This window comes from Hyla sarda, chromosome 2, assembly GCF_029499605.1.
Source record: "Hyla sarda isolate aHylSar1 chromosome 2, aHylSar1.hap1, whole genome shotgun sequence".
NCBI lineage: Eukaryota > Metazoa > Chordata > Amphibia > Anura > Hylidae > Hyla > Hyla sarda.
The window spans coordinates 483,207,167-483,234,574 of NC_079190.1; the positions used below are offsets into that span (position 1 = coordinate 483,207,167).

The following is a 27,408-nucleotide window of genomic DNA, read 5'->3' on the forward strand; positions in this document are numbered from 1 at the left end:
TATAGATTAATGTATGCAGAATAACTTTCCAATAGCATTTTATTAAAAAAATATTCTTCTTTCTATTTAATTTTCCACTTTGAAAAAATGACCACTAGGGGTCTCCCTACCAGTCCTTTTTATGCAGCCGAGACACAGACAAGCTTAACACTGCTCCCTGGCAGTGTGCAGTGGTGAGTTTGTCTGTGTCCCAGCTGCAGTCTGAGATTTAGGACTCCTGCATGAGTCTGAAATCTATAAAAAAAAAAAAAGGACTGGTAGGGAGACCCCTAGTGGTCATTTTTTCAAAGTGGAAAATTAAATAGAAAGAAGCATATTTTTTAATAACATGCAATTGGAAAGTTATTCTGCATACATTAATCTATGATATATCAAACGTTTTTTTTTTTTTTGATGAAAGGTACCCTTTAATATGTATTTAAAAACTCCATTCTGTGGATAGAAATGCAATATCTGTTTTTTACTTTTTTTTTTGCAAAAAGAATTAAAAGTACAGAAAAACACATTTCCCTGTAAGGCTATGCTCACACAACAGAATGTCCAGGCAGACATTCCACAGATAGCAGGAACGCTCAGAAATGGGCCTTTTAAATAGACCACAATGCATTTCTGAGCAGATTCCGCAGAAAGAATTGATATGTCAGTTCTTTCTGCGGAGGCCGGAATCGGAATTTCCATGTGTTACGCTGGCCGTGAGCACATTACCCCTCTCACTTCCCCAGCCGGCGGGGCTGGGATTCACATCGCGGGAGCGCCCGCATGCAAATCCCAGCCCGTCACTAACCTCCGCCCTCTGTTTCTCAACTCCAGTGCGCGTGCCACCGCCTCCTAGGGCGTGCGCCGGAGCTCTAAAATTTAAAGGGCCAGTGCGCCCGTAATTATGTGTCACACCTGTACCTCTGTTATAAGTTCCTGCACCTCCCACACACTCCTGCCGGATCTTTGTTTTCCTCCGTGTCTTAGAGAAAGCGTTTTGCCGTGTTCCAGACCCTTGTATTCCGTGACCTTTCCTTGCTCCCTGCCGCCTGCCTATTGACCTCCTGCTACGTCCCTGTCTACGCACCTGTGCCGCCAGCTCTGACCTCCTGCTATCCTGACCACGTCTTGTCTCATCCCTACTGTGCCTCGCTTCACCTCAGCCGCCTGTGTGGTTGTGCCAGGGGTAGCGACCTGGGTGACGCCTGCCGCAGCAAGACCATCCCGCTTTGCGGCGGGCTCTGGTGAAAACCAGCGCCACCTTAGACTCCGCTCCCTGCCACACGTCATCTGCCACACAGGTCCAGCGGATTCACTACCTCCTGTGTTCCAGCCTACTGCCGTGAGTTTTACACCATGGCACTATTACATGATGACTGGAACTGTGCCACCGGATTCTGTTTAGAAATTCTACCATGTAAACTAGAACAATTTGTTCTATATAAAAACTGCGGGGGGGAAATAAAGCTGCAAAATTATGCAACAGTGTCGTCTTATGGTATGGCCACACATGAAAAAAATTTCCCAACATATTTTTTCTATGTTTTCTATATTTTAGGCCCTCATTTGGAAAAAAAAATGTGCAGCCGTGAAATAAAAATAGTTTTAAATTATAATTTTTTTTTAATAAAGACAAAAAAATTTTTTACAATATTTTATTACAATTGAGCTTAAAAATATTTTTGAAAAGTTTTTGAAAAATGTTTTTTTCTAATATGCAGTGTTGACGCTTCAGAAATTTTTCTGACAGATTTAATTTTCTACACTTATTTTCGTTTGTAATGGGGGAAAAACTAATAAATAATTCGGAACTTTTTTTTTTCCTTTTTTTATTTTACTTCCAAATATGGCAAAAAAAATCCCACGGAACGGTAAAATATGGAGATTACGTGTGAACAAAAAGCAAGTAGCAGACCCAGCACTCACATTTTATCATTTTCTTTTCATTACATACTATACTTTAGGTTTGATCTAATAGATACCAATGCATTTAACATGTTGTAATGTAACACATAAATAAAGGTTAAAAGTCTTTAAATGGGGACTAGAAAAAGGTAAGAATAAAGTTTATGAATTGGGCCATGTTCACACAGTGTATTTTTGGTCGTATGAGATATATATTTGTTATTCCGGTTATTTATTACTTAAATAATAGACTTGTTCATTGTAAAGGCCATTGTTTTCTTGTACGCACTGTGGGGGAGATTAATCAAAACCTGTGGAGAGGAAAAGTTGCCCAGTTGCCCATAGCAACCAATCAGATCGCTTCTTTCATTTTTCACAGGCCTTCCTAAATATGAAAGTAGCGATCTGATTGGTTGCTATGGGCAACTGGGCAAGTTTTCCTCTCCACAGGTTTTGATAAATCCCCCTGTGTGTGCACTTTTCCATAGGCTTTCTTACAAAAACATTATTTTGCAAAAAAAATCCGGAAATTTAACACATTTTTTTAAAGCTGTATATCTGTAAAAAAACAAACAAATAAAAAACCTTACGTACACTGTGTAATTATGGCATATATATATATATATATATATATATATATATATATATATAGGTCAGGGGGGTAAAGTTTCTGCTCGAGGAGAACACAATTGACTGTGTGTGGAGATTCATAGGCCATTAAAGGGGTACTCCGCCCCTAGACATCTCATCCCCTATCCAAAGGATAGGGGATACAATGTCTGATCGGGGGGTCCCGTCGCTGGGGACCCCCACGATCTTGGCTGCGGCACCCCAGACATCCGGTGCACGGAGCCAACTTCGCTCCGTGCCGGATGACTCGTGATGTGGGGCTGAGGCTCGTGACGTCACTGTCACGCCCACTCATGACGTCACGGCCACACCCCCTCATTGCAAGTCCATGGGAGGGGGCGTGACGGCCCCTCCCATTTTAGTCCAACTACAGAGTTTTTAGAACTAACTGGGAATTTTTGCCAAACCAGAAATCTTTCCTGAAGGAGGGAGTACATTTTAGGAACTGTCCAGAGCAGGAGAAAATCCCCATAGCAAACATATGCTGCTCTGGACAGTTCCTGAAATGGACAGCAGAGAGCACTGTGGTCGTGGCAGAAGAGAAGTCCAAAAAGAAAAGCATTTCCTCTGTGGTATACAGCCCCTAAAATGTACTGGAAGGATTAAGATTTTTTTTTATAGAAGTAATTTACAAATCTGTTTAACTTTCTGGCACCAGTTGATTTTTAAAAAAAAGTTTTCCACCGGAGTACCCCTTTAACACAGGATATCAGTTTTTCTTTAAAGTGTACCTGTCATTTCAAAAAACTTTGAAAAGGTGTCAGAGACATGTTGAAAGTTTTGATCGGTTGGGGGCTCAGCACGGAGAAGTACACGTTAGCACACTATACGCCCTGGTTTGCAGTGTGATCTCCATTCTGTGGCCCCGTAGACTTATCTTAGGGCCGCAGGACGTAGATCGCAGAGAGCCAGGGAGTGAATGAATAACAAAATAAATACATGGTTACACAATTAACTGGCTCTGTATCACTAAAAGGTTACAATGTAAAATATAATAATCACAGTCTTAGCACAGATACAATAATCAGCAGGGAAGGAGCATTTTTTTTTAGCATTTAAAGGGGTATTCCTGCTGTATACATGTTAAACCCTATCCAAAGGATAGGGGATAAGATGTCTGATCGCAGGGGTCCCGCCGCTGAGGACCCCCGCGATCTCGTTGCAGCCGCCGGTATTCTGCGCAGGGCGCTGCCTGCGAGATGGGGACTTGATATAACGGCCACGCCCCTTCGTGGCATCACGTCACACCCCCTCCATTCATGTCTATGGGAAGGGGCATGGTGTCACATCACTAGGGGGCATGGCCGTGACGTCACGTCGACGTCTGGGGTGCACAGAATGCCTGGGGCTGCACCAAGATCGCGGAGGTCCCCAGCAGCGGGACCCCTGCGATCAGACATCTTATCCCCTATTCTTTCGATAGGGGATAATATGTATTCAGCCGGAATACCCCTTTAAATTTATAACATTTCTAGCAATGGAGTACCCCTTTAAACTATAGCACCAGAGATCCAATGTATAGGACAAAAAAGCGCACTCCAGTGTCCAAAAAAAGCAAAGTAGTTTATTCACACGAGTCAATACATAGTGCAGTTCAACCTTCTCAATTAGGTCTTTATTGAAAAATCCAGTCACTTCCTGGTTCTACATTTCCCATCCTACATTTCCCATCCTACATTTCCCATCCTACACTTCCCATCCTACATTTCCCATCCTACATTTCCCATCCTACATTTCCCATCCTACATTTCCCATCCTACATTTCCCATCCTACATTTCCCATCCTACATTTCCCATCCTACATTTCCCATACTACATTTCCCATACTACATTTCCCATCCTACATTTCCCATCCTACATTTCCCATCCTACATTTCCCATCCTACATTTCCCATACTACACTTCCCATACTACATTTCCCATCCTACATTTCCCATACTACATTTCCCATCCTACATTTCCCATCCTACATTTCCCATCCTACATTTCCCATCCTACATTTCCCATACTACACTTCCCATACTACACTTCCCATCCTACATTTCCCATCCTACATTTCCCATCCTACATTTCCCATCCTACATTTCCCATCCTACATTTCCCATACTACACTTCCCATCCTACACTTCCCATCCTACACTTCCCATCCTACATTTCCCATCCTACATTTCCCATCCTACATTTCCCATCCTACATTTCCCATCCTACATTTCCCATCCTACATTTCCCATACTACACTTCCCATACTACACTTCCCATCCTACATTTCCCATCCTACATTTCCCATCCTACATTTCCCATCCTACATTTCCCATCCTACATTTCCCATCCTACATTTCCCATACTACACTTCCCATACTACATTTCCCATCCTACATTTCCCATACTACATTTCCCATACTACATTTCCCATACTACATTTCCCATACTACACTTCCCATACTACACTTCCCATACTACATTTCCCATCCTACATCTCCCATCCTAAATTTCCCATACAACATTTCCCATACTACATTTCCCATGATTCTAAGGTTATATATTCTGTGTGTCAGGAGCCGCTCTGCTTGGATTCCTGCTTGGATTCCCCATGCCTGCAATTACCATAATACCGTCCCACCTATGACACACACACAGTGGGCGTGCCCTGCGAATCATTGCTGAGCAAACCCTCTAAGGGTACGTTCACACGTGCGGATTTTTTTGCGGGTTTCCCGCTGCGTATTTGAAAGTGGGCGGGCTCTTCTCGGCTTTCCGCAGCAGATTTTCCGCTGCGGAATTTACGCTACGGAGAATCCACCACAGTCCCTACTGACTTCAATGGGGCTTGCGGCGGATTTTCCGCAGTGTAAATTCCGTCGCGGAAAATCGGCTGCGGACAGCCGAGAAGAGCCCGTCTACTTTCAAATACACAGCGGGAAACCCGCAAAAAAAATCTGCGCGTGTGAACTTACCCTAAATATGTATATTCAGTGACTGGGACAGGTGGACTTGGCAGAGGGAGTTAGGGTGCTTTCACACCACGTTTTGTACTTACGGTTCCCGAATACGGCTGGGAGGAGGGGTGGGCGGGGCTTAATCGCGGTGCCCGCACTCAGCCGTATTCGGGAACCGTATTTAATGCATGTCTATGAGCCGACCGGAGTGAACCGTAGCCTCCGGTCGGCTACGTTTTCGGCCGTATGCGGTTTCCCGACCGTAGGCAAAAACACGGTCGACCACCGTGATGTGTTTTGGTGATGTCCCGGCCCAAAATGGCCACCGCAGCAGAGAAAGACAGACCTATATGCTGATTTCGGGGGAAAGGAAGAACATTTTCGGAATGGCAGACATTTTCGAATTTCTCTTATATGTATTCAGCTCACAAGGGACAATCTTATATTCACTTGCAGTAAAATACTTTTATTTTGCCAGAGTACCCCTTTAAAAGGGCACTCCATTGGAAAACATTTTCTTTTAAATCAACTGGTGCCAGAAAGTTAAACAGATTCGTAAATGACTTCTATTAAAACATCTTAATCCTTCCAGTACTTATCAGCTGCTGTTATGATCCACAGGAAGTTCTTTTATTTTTGAATTTCCTTTCTGTCTGACCACAGTGCTCTCTGCTGACACCTCTGACCATTTTAGCAACTGTCCAGAGTAGGAGCAAATCCCCATAGAGTACCTCTCCTGCTCTGGGCAGTTCCTAAAATGGACAGAGGTGTCAGCAGAGAGCACTTGTGGTCAGACAGAAAAGAAATTCAAAAAGAAAATAACTTCCTGTGTATTATACAGCAGCTGATAGGTACTGGAAGGATTGGGATTTTTTAATAGAAGTCATTTACAAATCTCATGGTATCCGTGAAGAGAAATGAAAATATCGGCACTCACCAATGTGGCTGCAGGGTCTTCTTTATTGAGACATACTCACATGCGGGGTACAGAAGAGAGGGGAGTGGGGGGACAAGTGGTGGCGACCGAGCTCTAGTTTCGCACACTTGATGTGCTTCGTCCGGCCATCTGGCCGGACGAAGCACACCAAGTGTGCGAAACTAGAGCTCGGTCGCCACCACTTGTCCCCCCACTCCCCTCTCTTCTGTACCCCGCATGTGAGTATGTCTCAATAAAGAAGACCCTGCAGCCACATTGGTGAGTGCCGATATTTTCATTTCTCATCACGGATACCATGAACTTTGCTTGTATTATGTGAGCACCACCTGAGGCATTACAGCTACACCAACTCCCACCTGCCATTCCTAATCCAGCACACTCACGCAGTGCCGCACTATCTCCTATGTGAAGTCATTTACAAATCTGTTTAACTTTCTGCCACCAGTTGATTTAAAATAAAAATGTTTTCCAGCGGAGTACCCCTTTAAGGTGCCAAACCCTTTTGGTTGCCCATCCTCAGAGCTACTTCATTAACACGGGGGCAGATAGAACGGGTTCTCCGGTGTGTAAGGAATTCCCCTGCTCTTGGTTTCCTTTTCCTATCATAGACATTTGTGTGATATCACTGTAAAGGGAGTTTCCAGATTCCCCCTCAGGGTTTGGTCACAAAACATATTCAGAAGGGCTGAAAAATACAAGGGACACATTTACATAGCATTTGGGAAACTTTGCATTTTTTATTTTGTATGCATCTTTTGGTTGTGGATTTGATGTGTATTATTGCGTTTTTTTAATTTATTTTTTTATACAGCCTAATGCAATGTGCGGAGAACATGAGTGAAATTACTATCGCGATTATTTCCCATTATGATGGGGCTTGTGCGTAGATTTTTGCGTTAACTTTCACACAGAATACACACGTATTCCGTGCCAAAATATCTGTGAAACAATATTGGGAGGCTGATTTTCTTCAGTGGCAGATACATGATAGTCTTCTTTATCTTTCTGGTCTCATGACATAGATGACTTGTACCATCCAAACCCTGTTAAAGGGGTACCCCGCCTCTAGACGTCTTATCCTTAGCCAAAGGATAATGGATAAGATGTCTGATCGTGGGGGGGCCTGCAGATGGGATCTCTGTGCAGCAGCCGATGTTCATGTAGAACACTGGGTGCGGGGGGGGGGTCACAGTGACGTCACGGTCACCCCCCCCCCCCTCCCATAGACTTGCATTGAGGGGGCGTGGCGTGATATCCGAACGCTGGGGCAGCTAAGTACCCCTTTAAAGGAGTACTCCAGTGGAAAACATTTTTATTTTAATTATATTTTTTTAAATCAACTGGTGCCAGAAAGTTAAACAGATTTGTAAATTTCTTCTATTGAAAAATCTTTATCCTTCCAGTACTTTTTAGCAGCTGTATGCTACAGAGGAAATTATTTTCTTTTTGAATTTCTTTTTTTGTCTTGTCTCTGCTGACACCTGATGCCCGTATCAGGAAATGTCCAGAGCAGGAGAAAATCCCCATGGCAAACCTATGCTACTCTGGACAGTTCCGGACACGGACAGAGGTGTCAGCAGAGAGCACTGTGGACAAAATAAAATAGAAATTCAAAAAGAAAAGAATTTCCTCTGTAGCATACAGCTGCTAATACGTACTGGAAGGATAAAGATTTTTTAATGGAAGTCATTTACAAATCTGTGTAACTTTCTGGCACCAGTTCATAAAACAATAAATAAAGTTTTACACCGGAGTACCCCTTTCAGGCTGTGGTGTGTTCCAGACAAGGCTGCCATCAGTGCAGTAGTGCTGGTAGAGGCCTAGGCCAAATCTAAACACATATATAAAACGCAATGTATATGTAGATAAAGGTCAAATCACTTACGCCTCATGGAAATATTTCTCAAAAAAAAATCACGCCTTATTCCGTACCAGCAAAAAGAGAGTGGGAAAAAAAGGCACACACAAGAGCCTCTATAATATTTTCCAATAATAGCTTATGCTGCACTATATATAAGTAAAACAAAAAATGTTTTTTCTTTAAACAGTGCAAACGTAAAAGCAAAAGCCACGGTGGGGATTCCTCAGAAGATTTTCTGCAGCGTAAATTCTGCAGCAGATTACATTGATCTCAACAGGGTAGGCTGAGGATTTTCCGCTGCGGAAATTCTGCCATTGCTCAAGCCAGTGTTTCCCACCCAGGGTGCCTCCAGCTGTTGCAAAACTACAAATCCCAGCATGCCCGGACAGCCAAAGTGGGCCTCTTCAAAGCGGGTGGACCGCTTCGAGCCCGGCCCCGGAATAATGACGTTGCCTTGATGACGACGCACAGGGAAGGGGGGCTGGATGATGACGAAGGCCCGGGCAGTGGTCTTCAACCTGCGGACCTCCAGATGTTTCAAAACTACAACTCCCAGCATGCCCGGACAGCCGATGGCTGTCCGGGCATGCTGGGAGTTGTAGTTTTGCAACAGCTGGAGGCACCCTGGGAGGGAAACACTGGCTCAAGCCATAACCCGTTCGTGTGAACATACCCTAGGGCAGTTTTTTGGCACCAATTCCACCAGATTGCTGGCACATATGCAATAGTAAGGCCCTGTTCACACTACGAAATTTCCACTTCCATTGATCTCAATGGGATTCTGCTGCGAAGTTCACACTATGGAAGCTGTATATTTTTCTACCCTACACCCCTCTCCCCCAACTTGTGGCTCTTCAGCTGTTGTAAAACTACAGGACATAAAGGGAGTTGTAGTTTTGCAGCAGCTGAAGAGCTACAGGTTGGGAAACCCTACACAGATTATAGACAAATCGGGAAAAAAGCAAAGAAAATAAAAGAATTTCTTTCCTAAAATAAAAGAATTTCTTTCCTAAAATAAAAGAATTTCTTTCCTAAAATAAAAGAATTTCTTTCCTAAAATAAAAGAATTTCTTTCCTAAAATAAAAGAATTTCTTTCCTAAAATAAAAGAATTTCTTTCCTAAAATAAAAGAATTTCTTTCCTAATCTGAGGCCTTCTTATTTTGCAGCTTCGGGAACTTTCGACATCACAATTGCTAAGTCCCCTGACGGCTTTTCTGCAGTATGGGATTGGGATTACCATTGTCTGGAGGACGACATGAAAGTCAACTTTACAGCTTCTTATAAAAAGTAAGTTCTTCGCTGGTGTTATATCTAGGGACTTAAAGGGGTTATCCAGGAAAAAAAACACTTTTTTTTATATATATATCAACTGGCTCCAGAAAGTTAAACAGATTTGTAAATGACTTCTATTAAAAGTTGAGTTGTTCTTTTCTGTCTAAGTGCTCTCTGATGCCACCTGTCTCGGGAACTGTCCAGAGTAGAAGCAAATCCCCATAGCAAACCTCTTCTACTCTGTGCAGTTCCCGAGACAAGCAGAGATGTCAGCAGAGAGCACTGTTGCCAGACAGAAAAGAACAACTCAACTTCAGCAGCTAATAATTACTGGAAGGATTAAGATTTTTTTAAAGTAATTTACAAATCTGTTCAACTTTCTGGAGCCAGTTAATATTAAAAAAAAAGTTTTTTCCTGGAATACCCCTTTAAAGGGGTACTCCAGTGCTCCAGCGTTCTGAACATTTTGTCACCATCACGGCAACGCCCCCTCCATCCATGTCTATGGGAGGGGCGTGTCTGCCGACACACCCCTCCCATAGACATGAATGGAGGGGGCGTGGCCGTGACATCATGACCACTGTCTCAGGAACCTGGCGTTTAAAACACTGGGTTCTGTGTGAGATCGCGGGAGGCCCCAGCAGCGGGACCCCTGTGATCAGCCATCTTATCCCCTATCCTTTGGATAGGGGTAAAGATGTCTAGCAGCAGAGTACCCCTTTAAGAGTCTGGCTGATCAGAGAAATTAGAAGAAGATGATTATAAATGACACCTCCTTTCAGTATCCAAAATGTGTTGTGTTATAAATAGTGGTTATCGGCAAAGAAGAAGACTTTTTCAACTCAGAAGTGAATACAGTTGTATCTAGTCTAGACAATGCTCTGTAAGCTACACTTCCTGGACTTCAGAGTGATACATTGTACATAGCTAATCCTGCTTTCAGCTGAGAGGTAGATACAATTATCTCCAATCTAGACAATGCTCTGTGAGATAAACAGCCTGGACTGTAGACTTGTACATTGTACACAGCTTGTCTTGCTCTCAATTGTATTGAATCTAGACAATGCTCTGGGAGCTAAACAGCCTGGACTGCAGACTGATACATTGTACATAGCTAATCCTGCCCTCAGCTCAGAAGTGGGGACAATTGTATAAAATCTAGACAATGCTCTGTGAGCTAAACAACCTAGACTCCAGACTGATACATTGTACATAGCTAGTCCTGCTCTCAGGTGAGAAGATGATACAATTGTATCCAGTCTAGACAATGCTCTGTAAGCTAAACAACCTGGACTGTAGACTTGTACATTGTACACAGCTTGTCTTGCTCTCAATTGTATTGAATCTAGACAATACTCTGTGAGCTTAACAGTCTGGACTGCAGACTGATACATTGTGCATTGCTAGTCCTGCTCTCAGCTCAGAAGTGGGGACAATTGTATAAAATCTAGACAATGCTCTGTGAGCTAAACCCCCAGGACTGTAGACTGATACATTGTCCATAGCAAATCCCGTTCTCAGCTGAGAAGTGAACACAATCCAGTATAGACAATGCTCTGTGAGCTAAACAGCTTGGACTCCAGACTGATGCATTGTACATAGCTAGTCCTGTTCTCAGCTGACAAGTGGGTACAGTTGTATCTAGTCTGGACAATACCCTGTGAGCTAAACAGCTTGATACTATGAGCACCACTAATGCTGATGTATTTAGCTCCCAGAGCGTTGCTTTGACACATTTTATTAAAGGGGTTCATACACCCCCATATACCAGCCCGCTGTAGGCCAAAAAGGACACCCTTTCCCTTCTGTTAAGTAAATGGCTTCCTAAATATACATTAGAAGTATGTACTGTGATATTTTCCTAAGGAATGCTGAACGTGCACTGCGAGCACAGTGTGAATAAGGACTGAGATACAATTGCACACACGGCCTGCGGACAGATACAATTGTGTCGGTTTTACACCTACCCTAAGGGTCTCTTCACACGGCAGAATTTCCGTGTGCGGAATTCCGCCTCAAATGAAAGAACAATAGACTTCTAAGGGATCCGCACTCCCATTCACACTCCTGAATTTCCGCTTGCGGAATTCCGCAAGCGGAAATTCAGGAGTGTGAATGGGAGTGCGGAATCCCATAGAAGTCTATAGGGCTCTCATTTGAGGCAGAATTCCGCACGCAGAAATTCTTCCATGTGAATAGACCCTTAGGGTGCGTTCACACGCTATTTGTTTTTGCGGGTTTTCCGCTGCGTATTTGAAAGTGGGCGGGCTCTTCTCGGCTGTCCGTAGCAGATTTTCCGGAATTTACGCTGCGGAAAATCCGCCGCAGTCCCTACTGACTTCACTGGGGCTTGTGTCGGATTTTCAGCCGAGAAGAGCCCGGCCCCTTTCAAATACGCAGCGGAAAACCCACAAAAACAAATAGCGTGTGAACGCACCCTTAGGCTCTGTTCACACGAGCATCATGGCTTCCATTTATAATACAGCCATGAAAACTACACCAAATGTATTTTCTAATACACCATCATACCTCCAATGATCCCCTGGACTTATGGGATTTGTTGTCATTCCAGTCACTTCTTCAACCACCAGTTCCCCTGACCGCGGCCAGTGACCACTGTATTACCTATGAGGTGAAGGCAGCAGTAAATTGGTGTTGAAGCATTGGCCATAGAGGGGGGGGAGGGGGGGGGGCCGGAAGGTGGTTAGGAAGCGCTGGATGCTCCCCACTTATACCAGTGCCTTATGATCCTGCCCTTGGTGTAAATATTGCCGCAGACTTCTTTTGCCATTGTAAATATTGTATTGGTCGATAGAATCCCCCGAGTGTGAACAGAACCTTAGATAATACAGTCCTTCCAACAATAAAATGGTACCAAATGTAAGAGGTGATCTCATTCTACGCTAGGGCTGATATTTAGGGTATGTTCAGACGAGCGGATTTACAGCGCGTATTTCGCTGCGGATCCGCCGCTAAAGGACCTCTATATGCTGCCTTTACATGTGCCTGCTTGGAGCGGCAATACACCGCTACGAGCAGACACGCTGCGATGTGCAAGTCGCTGTGCGCATGCGCTGTATACTTGCACATCGCGGCAGCTCTCGGCCTAGTTCTTAGAACAGGGGGAGCGGACGCGATGTGTGCGAGTACACCGCGCATGCGCAGCAACTTGCACATCGCTTCAGTGTGTCTGCACGTAGCAGCGTATTGCTGCTCCGAGCAGGCACATGTAAAGGCACCATACGGAGGTCCTTCAGCGGCGGATCCACAGCATAAAATACGCTGTAAATCTGCTTGTATGAACGTACGCTTAAAGGGGTATTCCGGGATTTTTTTTTTTTTATTTGACTATGCTACAGGGGCTGTAAAGTTAGTGTAGTTCCTAATATAGTGTCTGTACCTGTGTTTGAGGTCTGGTCTTGCAATTCTTATGTGATCTTTGCCCCAATGTTTATATTTAGCAGCATACAAAATGAGTGTTGTTTCAGGTTTTCCCAGGTTGCAATGTGGCCTAGAACATTACATCACTAGTCCGGTGTTCAAAGGGAGCCTGTCTGTGCTACAATTGGCGGAGCAACTGCTAGGTGGGAGGGGGAATAATTCTCCACAGGACTGTAGCTGTACAGCAATGGGTGGGGTGGCTGATGTGTGACCTCACACTTACAAACAAGAAATCATGGGACTTGTAGTTGGAGAGAAGGAACGTCAACAGGAAATTTCATCAGCAGTGTTATAGTGGACTCACAAGACAGCCATTCAGCACCAAGGCAAGTGTGGATCCTCCCTAAGCATGTCCATTGCCGTCTGGCAGGTAAGTACAAACATCCCCTTATGGTGGATAACCCCTTTAATTTTTTTTTTCTGTTGGTCTTAAGGGTTGGCGACAGTGAACTTCAGACTTGTGAAAAAACTGAAAGTTGCTCTTGCAAGATCCCTTCTAACTCACTGGATGAAAGTCAAAATTATACCCTAGTGGTCACTGCTACCACCCCTGAAGGGGAAACCTTGTCAGACTCTAAAGACTTCGACCCCAACCATAGTGAGTAGATAATGCTGGCTCTTCTCTCTTGATTTGATAAATTTTCTACTTCTACACATGTTTACTATGATTTCAAGACGTTATTCCTCATCTACAGGTAAGGTTTCCACCTGGCCAGTATTTTACCGGCACAGCCGGTATTTTGGCCACCCTGACGGTATTTTAATATCAAAAATGCAATGGCTGGTATTTATCCAACCAATCCTCCAACTCCCGTAATGTTGCACCATATACTATACCAGTGTTTCCAAACCAGAGCGCCTCCAGCTGTTGCAAAACTACAACTCCCAGCATGCCCGGACAGCCAACGGCTGTCCGGGCATGCTGGGAGTTGTAGTTTCGCAACAGCTGGAGGCACCCCAGGTTGGAAAACACTGACCTATACTATATACTACTATATAGTCCAACATGCTGGGAGTTGTAGTTTTGCAACAGCTGGAGGCACCCCTGGTTGGGAAACACTGACCTATACTATATACTACTATATAGTCCAACATGCTGGGAGTTGTAGTTTCACAACAGCTGGAGGCACCCCAGGTTGGGAAACATTGACCTATACGATATACTACTATATAGTCCAACATGCTGGGAGTTGTAGTTTTGCAACAGCTGGAGGCACCCCTGGTTGGAAAACACTGACCTATACTATATACTACTATATAGTCCAACATGCTGGGAGTTGTAGTTTCACAACAGCTGGAGGCACCCCAGGTTGGAAAACACTGACCTATACGATATACTACTATATAGTCCAACATGCTGGGAGTTGTAGTTTTGCAACAGCTGGAGGGACCCCTGGTTGGGAAACACTGACCTATACTATATACTACTATATAGTCCAACATGCTAGGAGTTGTAGTTTTCATTTGGGGCAGCTGCTGAGCCACAGGCTGTATCAGGGCATGCTGGGAGTTGTAGTTAGTAACTGACTGCAACTCCTGTAAAAAAGTGATTAAAAAGTCACATCAAAACAAAAATGGTCCTGTTAAAAACTGCAGATTGGGGCTAAAAAACGAGCCCTCATACAGGCCCGTATAAGGAGAAATAAAGTTATAGGGGTCAGAATAGGTCAAAATTTCCTTCGCATACGTGTATCCTTTGATGTTAAGGATATATAATTAATTATGCAGATTTGCATGGCCAGTATTTTTTTTTGCAAGAAAGGTGGCTACTTCTGGCTCCTGCGTTACGCTGTGCGCTGCGCAATGACGAGTGACGTCCTCAACGCGACGTCACCGCCAGTGCGCACAGTGACAGCTCAGGACGCCGCAGGAGCCAGAAGTAGCGCAGACCCCGGTAACAGGTAATTATAAAACCGGGGATGGGGGAGGCAATGAGGCAGTGGTGGTGGTTAAACGCAGGACTGGCAGGGGGAGAGAAGCAGGCATCGGCAGTCTCTTGGCAGGGGGGATATCGGCGGTCTCTTGGCAGGGGGGGGGGGGGGTTCAGCGGCGGTCTCTTGGCAGGGGGGGGGCAGCGAAGGTCTCTTGGCGGGGGGGCCAGCAGTCGTCTCTTGGCAGGGGGGGGGCAGCAGCGGTGGTTGGACTCAGGAGGACCCCAGGACAGGCAGGGGGAGAGAAGTGGGTGGCGGCGGCGGTCTCTGACCCCGAAAAAGCCACTGCAGTTCATTGATTTAAAGCGCCCGCTTTAAATCATTGATCTGCAGTGGCTTCTGTGGGGCCGGGGGTGGGGCGGGGTGGTGGTGAAATAGCCAATAACTTATACCGGAATATCGGTATAAGTTATCGGCTATCGGCCGGAAAGTCCACAGATTATCGGTATCGGCCCTAAAAAATCAATATCTGTCGATCCCTAATCCCCATCAATCCCGAGATCCCGTGGCTAAATTGTCCTGGAATGAATGGCACATAGCCAGCACTCCGTTCATTCTAATGGTGGCTGCCGAACGTTGCCAAGCACTGAACTCGCCAACGTTCATTTAGCTTTGATATCCCCTAGAGTCTTGCGGGGAGATTTATCAAAACCTGTCTTGAGGAAATTTTCCTGAGTTGTCCATAGGAACCAATCAGATCACTGCTTTCATTTTTGAAAAGACCTCTGAAAAATGAAAGAAGCGATCTGATTGGTTGCTATGGGCAACTCAGCAACTTTTCCTCTGGACAGGTTTTGATAAATCTCCTCCTTGGTCTCAAAAGTGGACCAACAGTTGCGAAACTGCAACTCCCATCATGTCCGGACAGCCGGCATGATGGGAGTTGTAGTTTTGCAATATCTTTAGGGCCACAGCTTGGAGACCCAAAGGATCGGGGATACATTTTTCATATGGGACCGACCCTGTAAAGCAGCTGTTTGTGCTCCAGAGCTGCTCTTCTTATTGGATCTATGATGTTTCCATCCAATGTCAGTTCTCCACCAGGTATTTTTGGTCAAAAATTCACATTGAGCGTACATATATACAAGATCAGCTGCTCTCATGGTCCGCTATGTCTCTCCTAATGGCCGACTTCTTAGTCACATTTCCTGTACCTTCTGCGTCTATGAAAAAAAAAAATGCATTACTATTGAACTTGACAAACCAAATGCATCTTGGGTATTAACAATTCAGTCTCCTCTCTTTAGGGTTTGCATTATTGGAGTAGGTGCTAGGCCCAGGAGACATACAGAGTAGGGTTGCCGAGTGCAGTTACTGCATACAGATGAAGTCCTGCCCACAATCGGTGACCATGACAAGAAAATCGCGCAGGTGTTGGCCAAAGTATTAGTGGCAGAACTTTGTCTACATGGAAACTTACCCAAAAAGCTAAATGTTGAGCTAGCTATAGAGATGAGAAGATTTATACTTTCAGCCTGACAGTCCATTTCACGTATTCTTTATTTTGCCTATTTCACTAGAACTTCCACCTCCACCCGATGTCAGTGTCGCGTCTGACAACGCGTTGGTGATAGTACACATTTCAACTAAAGGTCTTGCGTATAGTGAAACATATAAATTAATTCTCAGAAGAATGAATGATTCCACAGAGGAGGTAAGTGGCTTTAAAGCGTACCTGTCATATCCCACACAAAAATGTACCTATTCCTGATCTTGTACATATAATTTGTGTGTGTCTAGCACCTATAGTTCTCTCACAAATACCTTCTATCTGTTGCTCATTTGGTTTGTCATTCTGTGCTTTGGAGGGGGTGTGTCCTGACTCTGCATGAATCCCTCCCCGAGTCTGCTGTGCTGTGATGGCTCTTTATCCAATCACTGCAGGCTGCTCTGTAGCCCCCATTTCTCTGTTTTCATGCTGCAGTCTGATAGGACAGGAGTGAGCACAGAGGAGCGCTAGTCCCTCCCTCACTTACTGGACTTTGTTCCAGCCTGTGTCTGAGCTGGGACAAAGATGATGCTGCAACCAGACAGGATTATGTTCTGGATGTTGTGGGGACCCCTAGTGGTATTTTTTTTTATAAGCCATGATTTCTATAACGTATATTAGAAAGGTTAATGTTTTGCCAAGATGTACAACATATTCAAGTTTTTGAATCTGATAGTACCAATATTTTTATTAAACAGATTTAGCAAAATACAATAACATTGTGCATGTCTCCACCAACATGTGATAAATAAGTCATAAATATAAGGTCACGAGGAAAACATCTTTAGAAGAATAATAACAGGACCTGAGAAGTTTCTAACATTCTACTCAGCAATTTATGCTCCCGAGCCGCTCAACTTATCGGATTTATGATGTTTTCGACCAGTGTCAGTTCTCCAACACCTTCCCCCTTCCAAAAGGCTGTCCGGGCTTGCTTGGAGTTGTAGTTTTGCAACAGCTGGAGGCACTCTGGTTAACAAACGGGGGGGCCAGCAGTCGTCTCTTGGCGGGGGGGGGGGGGCAGCAGCGGTGGTTGGACTCAGGAGGACCCCAGGACAGGCAGGGGGAGAGAAGTGGGTGGTGGCGGTGGTCTCTGACCCCGAAAAAGCCACTGCAGTTCATTGATTTAAAGCGCCCGCTTTAAATCATTGATCTGCAGTGGCTTCTGTGGGGCCGGGGGTGGCCAAAGGATAGGAGGATAAGATGTCTGATCGCAGGGGTCCCGCCGCTGGGGACCCCCACAATCTACGTGCTACACTCGTAGGAGGCTCGTGATATCACGGCCACGCCCCCTCAATGCAAGTCTATGGGAGGGAGCGTGATGGTGTGCACTGGATGTCTGGGGTGCCGCAGCTGAGATTGCGGTAGTCCCCAGCGGCGGGACCCCCGCGATCAGACATCTTATCCCCTATCCTCTGGATAGGGGATAAGATGTTTAGGGGCGAAGTACCCCTTTAAACTTTTGTGAACCCCCTCCTTTATTTGGGTATTAAAATGAATTATTAAAAAACGAAATCTTCATCACATCATTTAGGAACCTAAAGAATTGCACAGACGCACTTATGTATTTCCACCCCATGAGCTCGTTCCTGAGCAGACATATTGCATGAAGGTTAATGTGTATAACAAACTGACAATGGAGTCAAGTCTATTTAGTGAAGAAGAATGCTTCACAGCTCCCGCCAAAGGTAAAATACTGATATATCCAAAAAAGTTCTAAAATAGTTGTGTCCGTTTTTTTCTTTTAAAAAAATTGCAAAGGTTAGGCCGGGTTCACACTGCGCTTTGTGTTTCAAGTCGATATATATGTTTTAATCGATAGAAATGAAAATGTTGACCTCTTTGGTGTAACGCCAACAAATGGATTGCAGCGGTATATAACTTATTCCCTATCCGCAGGATTGGGGAAAAGTGTTTGACCGCGGTTGGTCCGACGGCTGGGACCCCCCTCCATCTCCCATAATGGGGATCCAGCGCTGCCACAGCTCTGCGCTGCTAGTGTTGTGTTGTCGACCTTACTGAGGAGATGCACAAACGCTGCAGAGACATACATGGAGGGGCGTGTCGGCCGCTGCGTCATTGCCGGGGCCCCGTACAGGAGATCGCGGGGGTCCTAGTGGTTGGACCCACCACAATTAAACACTTAAGTTATACAATGGTCCCTCGAGTTACAATATTAATTGGTTCCAGGACATCCATTGTATGTTGAAACCATTATATGTTGAGACCAGAACTCTATGGAAACCTGGGAATTGGTTCTGAAGCCACCAAAATGTCATCCGAAAAAAAGAAAAAGTGAGGATTAAAGAAAAATAAGTAGATAACTAATATAGATAAAGCAAATCCTTACATATAAAAGTAAGAAATAGCTGCTGGGAGCTGTAAAAAACTGTCTATGTCAGTGTTACCCAAGCAGGGAGCCTCCAGCTATTGCAAAACTACAACTACCAGCATGCCCGGACAGCCGTTGGCTGTCCGGGCATGCTGGGAGTTGTAGTTTTGCAACAGCTGGAGGCACCCTGGTTGGGAAACAATGGTTTATGTAGAGGACAGGAGTTTATTCAAGGTCCTATACAGTACACACAGTGTCCCAAATGGAGCCGCCCTTACTTGGTGTCCAAAGTTGCAGCTAACCCTGGCACAGGTAAGGAGTAGTACAGAACTTGTAGTTCCTCCCTGTACTGTAGGGGGCGCTACCAGACAGCCAGTCAGTGCATGCACTTCAGTAATACAGGTGATTTACCAGTAAAATGCCCATTCTGATTGGTCAGTTCCTCCAGTTGTGACAGGTATCACAGATCTGGACTGTCCGTAGCATTGTATGTTGAGTCTGGTTTCAAGTTACAATGGTCCAGAAAATACCATTGTATGTTGAAACCATTGTATGTTGAGGCCATTGTAAGTTGAGGGATCACTGTATACCACTGCATATCTCCTTTAATTTCCATTTGTCTGTGTTTCATTTCCTTTTTTATTTATCTATTTATTTTTTTAGTATATCGTAGTAGTCTGCGCTACTGGGTAAATTGGGAAAAAAGTATATATTGGCCTCTGTTAAATTTCATAGTGTCGTCGATGCTGCGTTTTTTGTGACAAGCTCCTAAATATTGGGAAAAATTTGAACATTTCTGGTGCTTACATTTTTTTTATGGTATTCACTGTGCTGTAAAAATGGATAATCTTTTTATTTATTATTAATTTGTTATCTTTATTCTGAGGGTGGATAAGATTATGGTAATACCCAATTTATATAGGTTTTTATGTTCTTTTTCCCTTTCTCTACAAAACCCTTTTTTTTTTTGTGTCACCATGTTCTGTTTTTATTTTTTGTCCGACCGCATTGTGTGAGTGTTTATTTTTTGCAGAATGAGCAGTACATTTTTATTGGTACAATTTTTGCGATGCACGCTACCTTTTTAAGCATTTTTATTCCACTTTTTGGACCAAAATTTGCAAAATTTTTGAGTTTTTTTTTTTACAGCAATCACCGTGCGGTATAAATAACATTGTTTTTATAAACGTTGCAATAACTTTTATGTATTTATGGTTTTTTGGTTTGTGAAAGTGACATTAATTTTACTTTTTTTACACTTTATTAAAAAAACATTTTATTTTTATACTGTTTACTTTTTACCTGTTATATTATACTGCAATACATCTGTACTGTATGGCTGGACCTCACAGAGCTTCATACTCATCAGATAGAAGCCATCAGCCGGCTTCCTGTTGCCATGGCAGCCATCGGGACCCCGAAATCTCATTGTAAGGTTGCTGATTAGGACTGGGGAGTTTCCCCTCCCTCTGTCAATCCTATAGATACCATGGTCAGCACTGACCACGACATCTATAGGGTTCATACTGCCGAGACCGACACAATCTCAGTCTTGGCAGTTGTGATGGAATCCTGGCTGTGATTATCAGCTGAGTCCCGCCGCCTATCTCTTGTGCTACATCCCGGAGCGCAGTGAGAGTGCAGGACATATGCAGACGTCCTGTCGCAGGAACATGTGAGCTACCTGACCCCAGCAGTGAGCTTGATGTGCAGTCCCTCTTGTGACTGCCGTTGGCGCATCCGCAGCATCAAATACGTTGCAGATCAGCCCCCTATGAGACCCTGCCCTAACAAAGGATTTCATGACTGTCTATGTTGATTATGTGCACCACAAACAACACTGTTCACAATTAATCTCTATGGGGGAGTTTTAGCAAAACCTGTCCAGAGAAAAATTTGCTGAGTTGCCTATAGCAACCAATCAGATCGCTTCTTTCATTTTTCAGAGACCCTTTCAAATGAGAGTTATGTAAAGTGTAAAACAGACCATTCAGCTAGGTTTTGGCTCCCTGACAACCTCTGGCCTTTACAAGCAGGTTAGATGGGGCAGGCACCCTTGTTCTGGAGATAGGTGTGAGTCCCAGATCTATTTGACATTTATGGCATTAACTGTGGATATGCCATTAATGATAGAGTTGGGAATACCCCTTAAAATTTCTCTATGCCCCAACTTGTCTGTGTAGCGTTTGCCACACACCAGGGCTGGGGCTACACAGTGATACTGGCTGTAACAGGGGTCACGTGACCAAAAATCACCATGTTACACTTTAATGATTGGTCGCACAAGTGGCCACGACCTCGCCCTGACAGTTGCAAGAAACCCATCTTGGAAGGATTTCTGGCTACTGTCGAGTCACTGTAAATATATAGCCCTAGGTTCCCTTTGTAAAGTCTTTTATTTGTCCTTCAGGTCAACCAAATAATCTGACGATGGAGGCGTTAGACACAAGAAACCTGTTGAAGTGGGATTGGGACTATGACCAGTCTCCAAATGCCACATTTTCAGTGGAAGAGTGGTAAGTGCTCATGACTTAAAGGGGTATTCCAGGATTTTTTTTTTTTATTTGACTGTGCTACAGAGCGGCTGTAAAGTTAGTGTAGTTCATAATATAGTACCTGTACCTGTGTTTTATGTGGTCTCGCAATTTATATGATCTTTGCCCTAATGTTTATTTTTAACAACATACAAAATGAGTGTTGTTGTTACGCCGAGCGCTCCGGGTCCCCGCTCCTCCCCGGAGCGCTCGCTACACTTCCCTCACTGCAGCGCCCCGGTCGGTTCCACGGACCCGGGGCGCTGCGTTACCACCTCCGGCCGGGATGCGATTCGCGATGCGGGTAGCGCCCGCTCGCGATGCGCACCCCGGCTCCCGTACCTGACTCGCTCCCCGTCAGTTCTGTCCCGGCGCGCGCGGCCCCGCTCCCTAGGGCGCGCGCGCGCCGGGTCTTTGCGATTTAAAGGGCCACTGCACCGCTGATTGGTGCAGTGGTTCCAATTAGTGTTTACACCTGTGCACTTCCCTATATCACCTCACTTCCCCTTCACTCCCTCGCCGGATCTTGTTGCCCTAGTGCCAGTGAAAGCGTTCCTTGTGTGTTCCTTGCCTGTGATTCCAGACCTTCTGCCGTTGCCCCTGACTACGATCCTTGCTGCCTGCCCCGACCTTCTGCTACGTCCGACCTTGCTTCTGTCTACTCCCTTGTACCGCGCCTATCTTCAGCAGCCAGAGAGGTTGAGCCGTTGCTAGGGGATACGACCTGGTCACTACCGCCGCAGCAAGACCATCCCGCTTTGCGGCGGGCTCTGGTGAAAACCAGTAGTGACTTAGAACCGATCCTCTAGCACGGTCCACGCCAATCCCTCTCTGGCACAGAGGATCCACCACCTGCCAGCCGGCATCGTGACAGTAGATCCGGCCATGGATCCCGCTGAAGTTCCTCTGCCAGTTGTCGCTGACCTCACCACGGTGGTCGCCCAGCAGTCACAACAGATTGCGCAACAAGGCCAACAGCTGTCTCAACTGACTGTTATGCTACAACAGTTACTACCACAGCTCCAGCAATCATCTCCTCCGCCAGCTCCTGTACCTCCTCCGCAGCGAGTGGCCGCTTCTGGAATACGACTATCCTTGCCGGATAAATTTGATGGGGACTCTAAGTTTTGCCGTGGCTTTCTTTCCCAATGTTCATTACACTTGGAGATGATGTCGGACCAGTTCCCCACTGAAAGGTCTAAGGTGGCTTTCGTAGTCAGCCTGCTGTCTGGAAAAGCCCTGGCTTGGGCCACACCGCTCTGGGACCGCAATGACCCCGTCACTGCCTCTGTACACTCCTTCTTCTCGGAAATTCGAAGTGTCTTTGAGGAACCTGCCCGAGCCTCTTCTGCTGAGACTGCCCTGTTGAACCTGGTCCAGGGTAATTCTTCCGTTGGCGAGTATGCCGTACAGTTCCGTACCCTTGCTTCAGAATTATCCTGGAATAATGAGGCACTCTGCGCGACCTTTAAAAAAGGCCTATCCAGCAACATTAAAGATGTTCTGGCCGCACGAGAAATCCCTGCTAACCTACATGAACTCATCCATCTTGCCACTCGCATTGACATGCGTTTTTCCGAACGGCGTCAGGAGCTCCGCCAGGATATGGACTCTGTTCGCACGAGGCGTTTCTTCTCCCCGGCTCCTCTCTCCTCTGGTCCCCTGCAACCTGTTCCTGTGCCTCCCGCCGTGGAGGCTATGCAGGTCGACCGGTCTCGCCTGACACCCCAAGAGAGGACACGACGCCGCATGGAGAATCTCTGCCTGTACTGTGCTAGTACCGAACACTTCCTGAAGGATTGTCCTATCCGTCCTCCCCGCCTGGAAAGACGTCCGCTGACTCCGCACAAAGGTGAGACAGTCCTTGATGTCTACTCTGCTTCTCCACGTCTTACTGTGCCTGTGCGGATGTCTGCCTCTGCCTTCTCCTTCTCTGCTGTGGCCTTCTTGGACTCTGGATCTGCAGGAAATTTTATCTTGGCCTCTCTCGTCAACAGGTTCAACATCCCGGTGACCAGTCTCGCCAGACCCCTCTACATCAATTGTGTAAACAATGAAAGATTGGACTGTACTATACGTTTCCGCACAGAGCCCCTTCTAATGCGCATCGGATCTCATCACGAGAGGATTGAACTGTTGGTCCTCCCCAATTGCACTTCTGAAATCCTTCTTGGACTTCCCTGGCTTCAACTCCATTCCCCAATCCTGGATTGGTCCACTGGGGAGATCAAGAGTTGGGGGCCCTCTTGTTCCAAGGACTGCTTAAAACCGGTTCCCAGTAAACCTTGCCGTGTCCCTGTGCTTCCTCATGTAACCGGTCTCCCTAAGGCCTATATGGACTTTGCGGACGTTTTTTGCAAAAAACAAGCTGAGACTCTACCTCCTCACAGGCCTTATGATTGTCCCATTGACCTCCTCCCGGGCACTACTCCACCCCGGGGCAGAATTTATCCTCTGTCCGTCCCAGAGACTCTTGCCATGTCTGAATACGTCCAAGAAAATTTAAAAAAGGGCTTTATCCGTAAATCCTCCTCTCCTGCCGGAGCCGGATTTTTCTTTGTGTCCAAAAAAGATGGCTCTCTACGTCCTTGCATTGACTACCGCGGTCTTAATAAAATCACGGTTAAGAACCGCTACCCCCTACCCCTCATCTCTGAACTCTTTGATCGTCTCCAAGGTGCCCATATTTTTACCAAACTGGACTTAAGAGGTGCTTATAATCTCATCCGCATCAGAGAGGGGGATGAATGGAAAACGGCATTTAACACCAGAGATGGACACTTTGAGTATCTGGTCATGCCCTTTGGTCTATGCAACGCCCCTGCCGTCTTCCAAGACTTTGTTAATGAAATTTTTCGTGATCTCCTATACTCCTGTGTTGTTGTATATCTGGACGATATCCTGATTTTTTCTGCCAATCTTGAAGAACACCGCCAGCATGTCCGTATGGTTCTTCAGAGACTTCGTGATAATCAACTCTATGCCAAAATAGAGAAATGTCTGTTTGAATGCCAATCTCTTCCTTTTCTAGGATACTTGGTCTCTGGCCAGGGACTACAAATGGACCCAGATAAACTCTCTGCCGTCTTAGATTGGCCACGCCCCTCCGGACTCCGTGCCATCCAACGTTTTTTGGGGTTCGCCAATTATTACAGGCAATTTATTCCACATTTTTCTACCATTGTGGCTCCTATTGTGGCTTTAACAAAAAAAAATGCCGATCCCAAGTCTTGGCCTCCTCAAGCGGAAGACGCCTTTAAACGACTCAAGTCTGCCTTTTCTTCGGCTCCCGTGCTCTCCAGACCTGACCCATCTAAACCCTTCCTATTGGAGGTTGATGCCTCCTCAGTGGGAGCTGGAGCTGTCCTTCTACAAAAAAACTCTTCCGGGCATGCTGTTACTTGTGGTTTTTTTTCCAGGACCTTCTCTCCGGCGGAGAGGAACTACTCCATCGGGGATCGAGAGCTTCTAGCCATTAAATTAGCACTTGAGGAATGGAGGCATCTGCTGGAGGGATCAAGATTTCCAGTTATTATTTACACCGATCACAAGAACCTCTCCTACCTCCAGTCTGCCCAACGGCTGAATCCTCGTCAGGCCAGGTGGTCTCTGTTCTTTGCCCGATTTAATTTTGAAATTCACTTTCGGCCTGCTGATAAGAACATTAGGGCCGATGCTCTCTCTCGTTCCTCAGATGCCTCTGAAATTGAACTCTCTCCTCAACACATCATTCCTCCTGACTGCCTGATTTCCACTTCTCCAGCCTCCATCAGACAAACTCCTCCAGGAAAGACCTTTGTTTCTCCACGCCAACGCCTTGGGATCCTCAAATGGGGTCACTCCTCCCATCTCGCAGGTCATGCGGGCATTAAGAAATCTGTGCAACTCATCTCTCGCTTCTATTGGTGGCCGACTCTAGAGACTGATGTGGTGGACTTTGTGCGAGCCTGCACTATCTGTGCCCGGGATAAGACTCCTCGCCAGAAGCCCGCTGGTTTTCTTCATCCTCTACCTGTCCCCGAACAACCTTGGTCTCTGATTGGTATGGATTTTATTACTGACTTACCCCCATCCCATGGCAACACTGTTATTTGGGTGGTCGTTGATCGATTCTCCAAAATGGCACATTTCATCCCTCTTCCTGGTCTTCCTTCAGCGCCTCAGTTGGCTAAACAATTTTTTGTACACATTTTTCGTCTTCACGGGTTGCCTACACAGATCGTCTCGGATAGAGGCGTCCAATTTGTGTCTAAATTCTGGAGGGCTCTCTGTAAACAACTCAAGATTAAATTAAATTTTTCTTCTGCATACCATCCTCAATCCAATGGACAAGTAGAGAGAATTAACCAGATCTTGGGTGACTATTTACGACATTTTGTTTCCTCCCGCCAGGATGACTGGGCAGATCTTCTACCTTGGGCCGAATTCTCGTATAATTTCAGAATCTCTGAATCTTCCTCCAAATCTCCGTTTTTCGTGGTGTACGGCCGTCACCCTCTTCCCCCCCTCCCTACCCCCCTTGCCCTCTGGTCTGCCCGCTGTGGATGAAATTTCTCGTGATCTTTCCACCATATGGAAAGAGACCCAAAATTCTCTCTTACAGGCTTCTTCTCGCATGAAGAGATTCGCAGATAAGAAAAGAAGAGCTCCTCCCATTTTTTCCCCTGGAGACAAGGTATGGCTCTCCGCTAAATATGTCCGTTTCCGTGTCCCGAGCTATAAGTTGGGACCACGCTATCTTGGTCCTTTTAAAGTTTTGTCTCAAATTAATCCTGTCTCTTACAAACTTCTTCTTCCTCCTTCTCTTCGTATCCCTAATGCCTTTCACGTCTCTCTTCTTAAACCTCTCATCCTCAACCGTTTTTCTCCTAAATCTGTTCCTCCCACTCCTGTTTCCGGCTCCTCGGACATCTTCTCTGTCAAAGAAATCTTGGCCTCTAAAAAAGTCAGAGGAAAAACTTTTTTTTTAGTGGATTGGGAGGGTTGTGGTCCAGAAGAGAGGTCCTGGGAACCTGAGGACAATATCCTGGACAAAAGTCTGATCCTCAGGTTCTCAGGCCCCAAGAAGAGGGGGAGACCCAAGGGGGGGGGTACTGTTACGCCGAGCGCTCCGGGTCCCCGCTCCTCCCCGGAGCGCTCGCTACACTTCCCTCACTGCAGCGCCCCGGTCGGTTCCACGGACCCGGGGCGCTGCGTTACCACCTCCGGCCGGGATGCGATTCGCGATGCGGGTAGCGCCCGCTCGCGATGCGCACCCCGGCTCCCGTACCTGACTCGCTCCCCGTCAGTTCTGTCCCGGCGCGCGCGGCCCCGCTCCCTAGGGCGCGCGCGCGCCGGGTCTTTGCGATTTAAAGGGCCACTGCACCGCTGATTGGTGCAGTGGTTCCAATTAGTGTTTACACCTGTGCACTTCCCTATATCACCTCACTTCCCCTTCACTCCCTCGCCGGATCTTGTTGCCCTAGTGCCAGTGAAAGCGTTCCTTGTGTGTTCCTTGCCTGTGATTCCAGACCTTCTGCCGTTGCCCCTGACTACGATCCTTGCTGCCTGCCCCGACCTTCTGCTACGTCCGACCTTGCTTCTGTCTACTCCCTTGTACCGCGCCTATCTTCAGCAGCCAGAGAGGTTGAGCCGTTGCTAGGGGATACGACCTGGTCACTACCGCCGCAGCAAGACCATCCCGCTTTGCGGCGGGCTCTGGTGAAAACCAGTAGTGACTTAGAACCGATCCTCTAGCACGGTCCACGCCAATCCCTCTCTGGCACAGAGGATCCACCACCTGCCAGCCGGCATCGTGACAGTTGTCTCAGGGTTTTCCCAGGTTGCAGTGTAGCCTACGACATTACATCACTCGTCAGGTGTTGAAAGGGAGCATGTCTGTGCTTCAATAGGTGGAGGGACCACTGTGTGTGGGGGAGATCACTTTCCACAAGGGTACAGGGAATTGTCCCAGGTGTGGTTCATTGGGTAGGGTGACTGATGTGTGGGAGGAAAAAAAAGTGACCTCACACTTACAAACAAGGGATCCTGGGACTTGTGGTTGAAGGGAGGGAACTCCAACAGGAAATAGCCTTTTCACAAAAAGAAACCAGCTGTATTATTGTAATCTCATAACATAGCCATTTAGCCCAAAACAAGCACCGATCCTTCCTAAGCATGCCA

At 46.1% G+C, this 27,408-nt stretch overlaps 1 protein-coding gene across 2 annotated transcripts in view; it reads left to right on the top strand.

Moving 5' to 3' along the window:
- Nucleotides 1–27,408, top strand: part of IFNAR1 (interferon alpha and beta receptor subunit 1) — a gene marked incomplete in the record, with an annotated part of 62,893 nt that overhangs the window by 16,985 nt on the left and 18,500 nt on the right. For both annotated transcript variants that reach the window (XM_056559503.1, XM_056559501.1), the window contains 5 exon segments: nt 9,414–9,534; nt 13,395–13,558; nt 16,412–16,545; nt 17,915–18,068; nt 21,123–21,228. In XM_056559503.1, the coding sequence (XP_056415478.1) occupies nt 9,503–9,534; nt 13,395–13,558; nt 16,412–16,545; nt 17,915–18,068; nt 21,123–21,228 (590 nt within the window).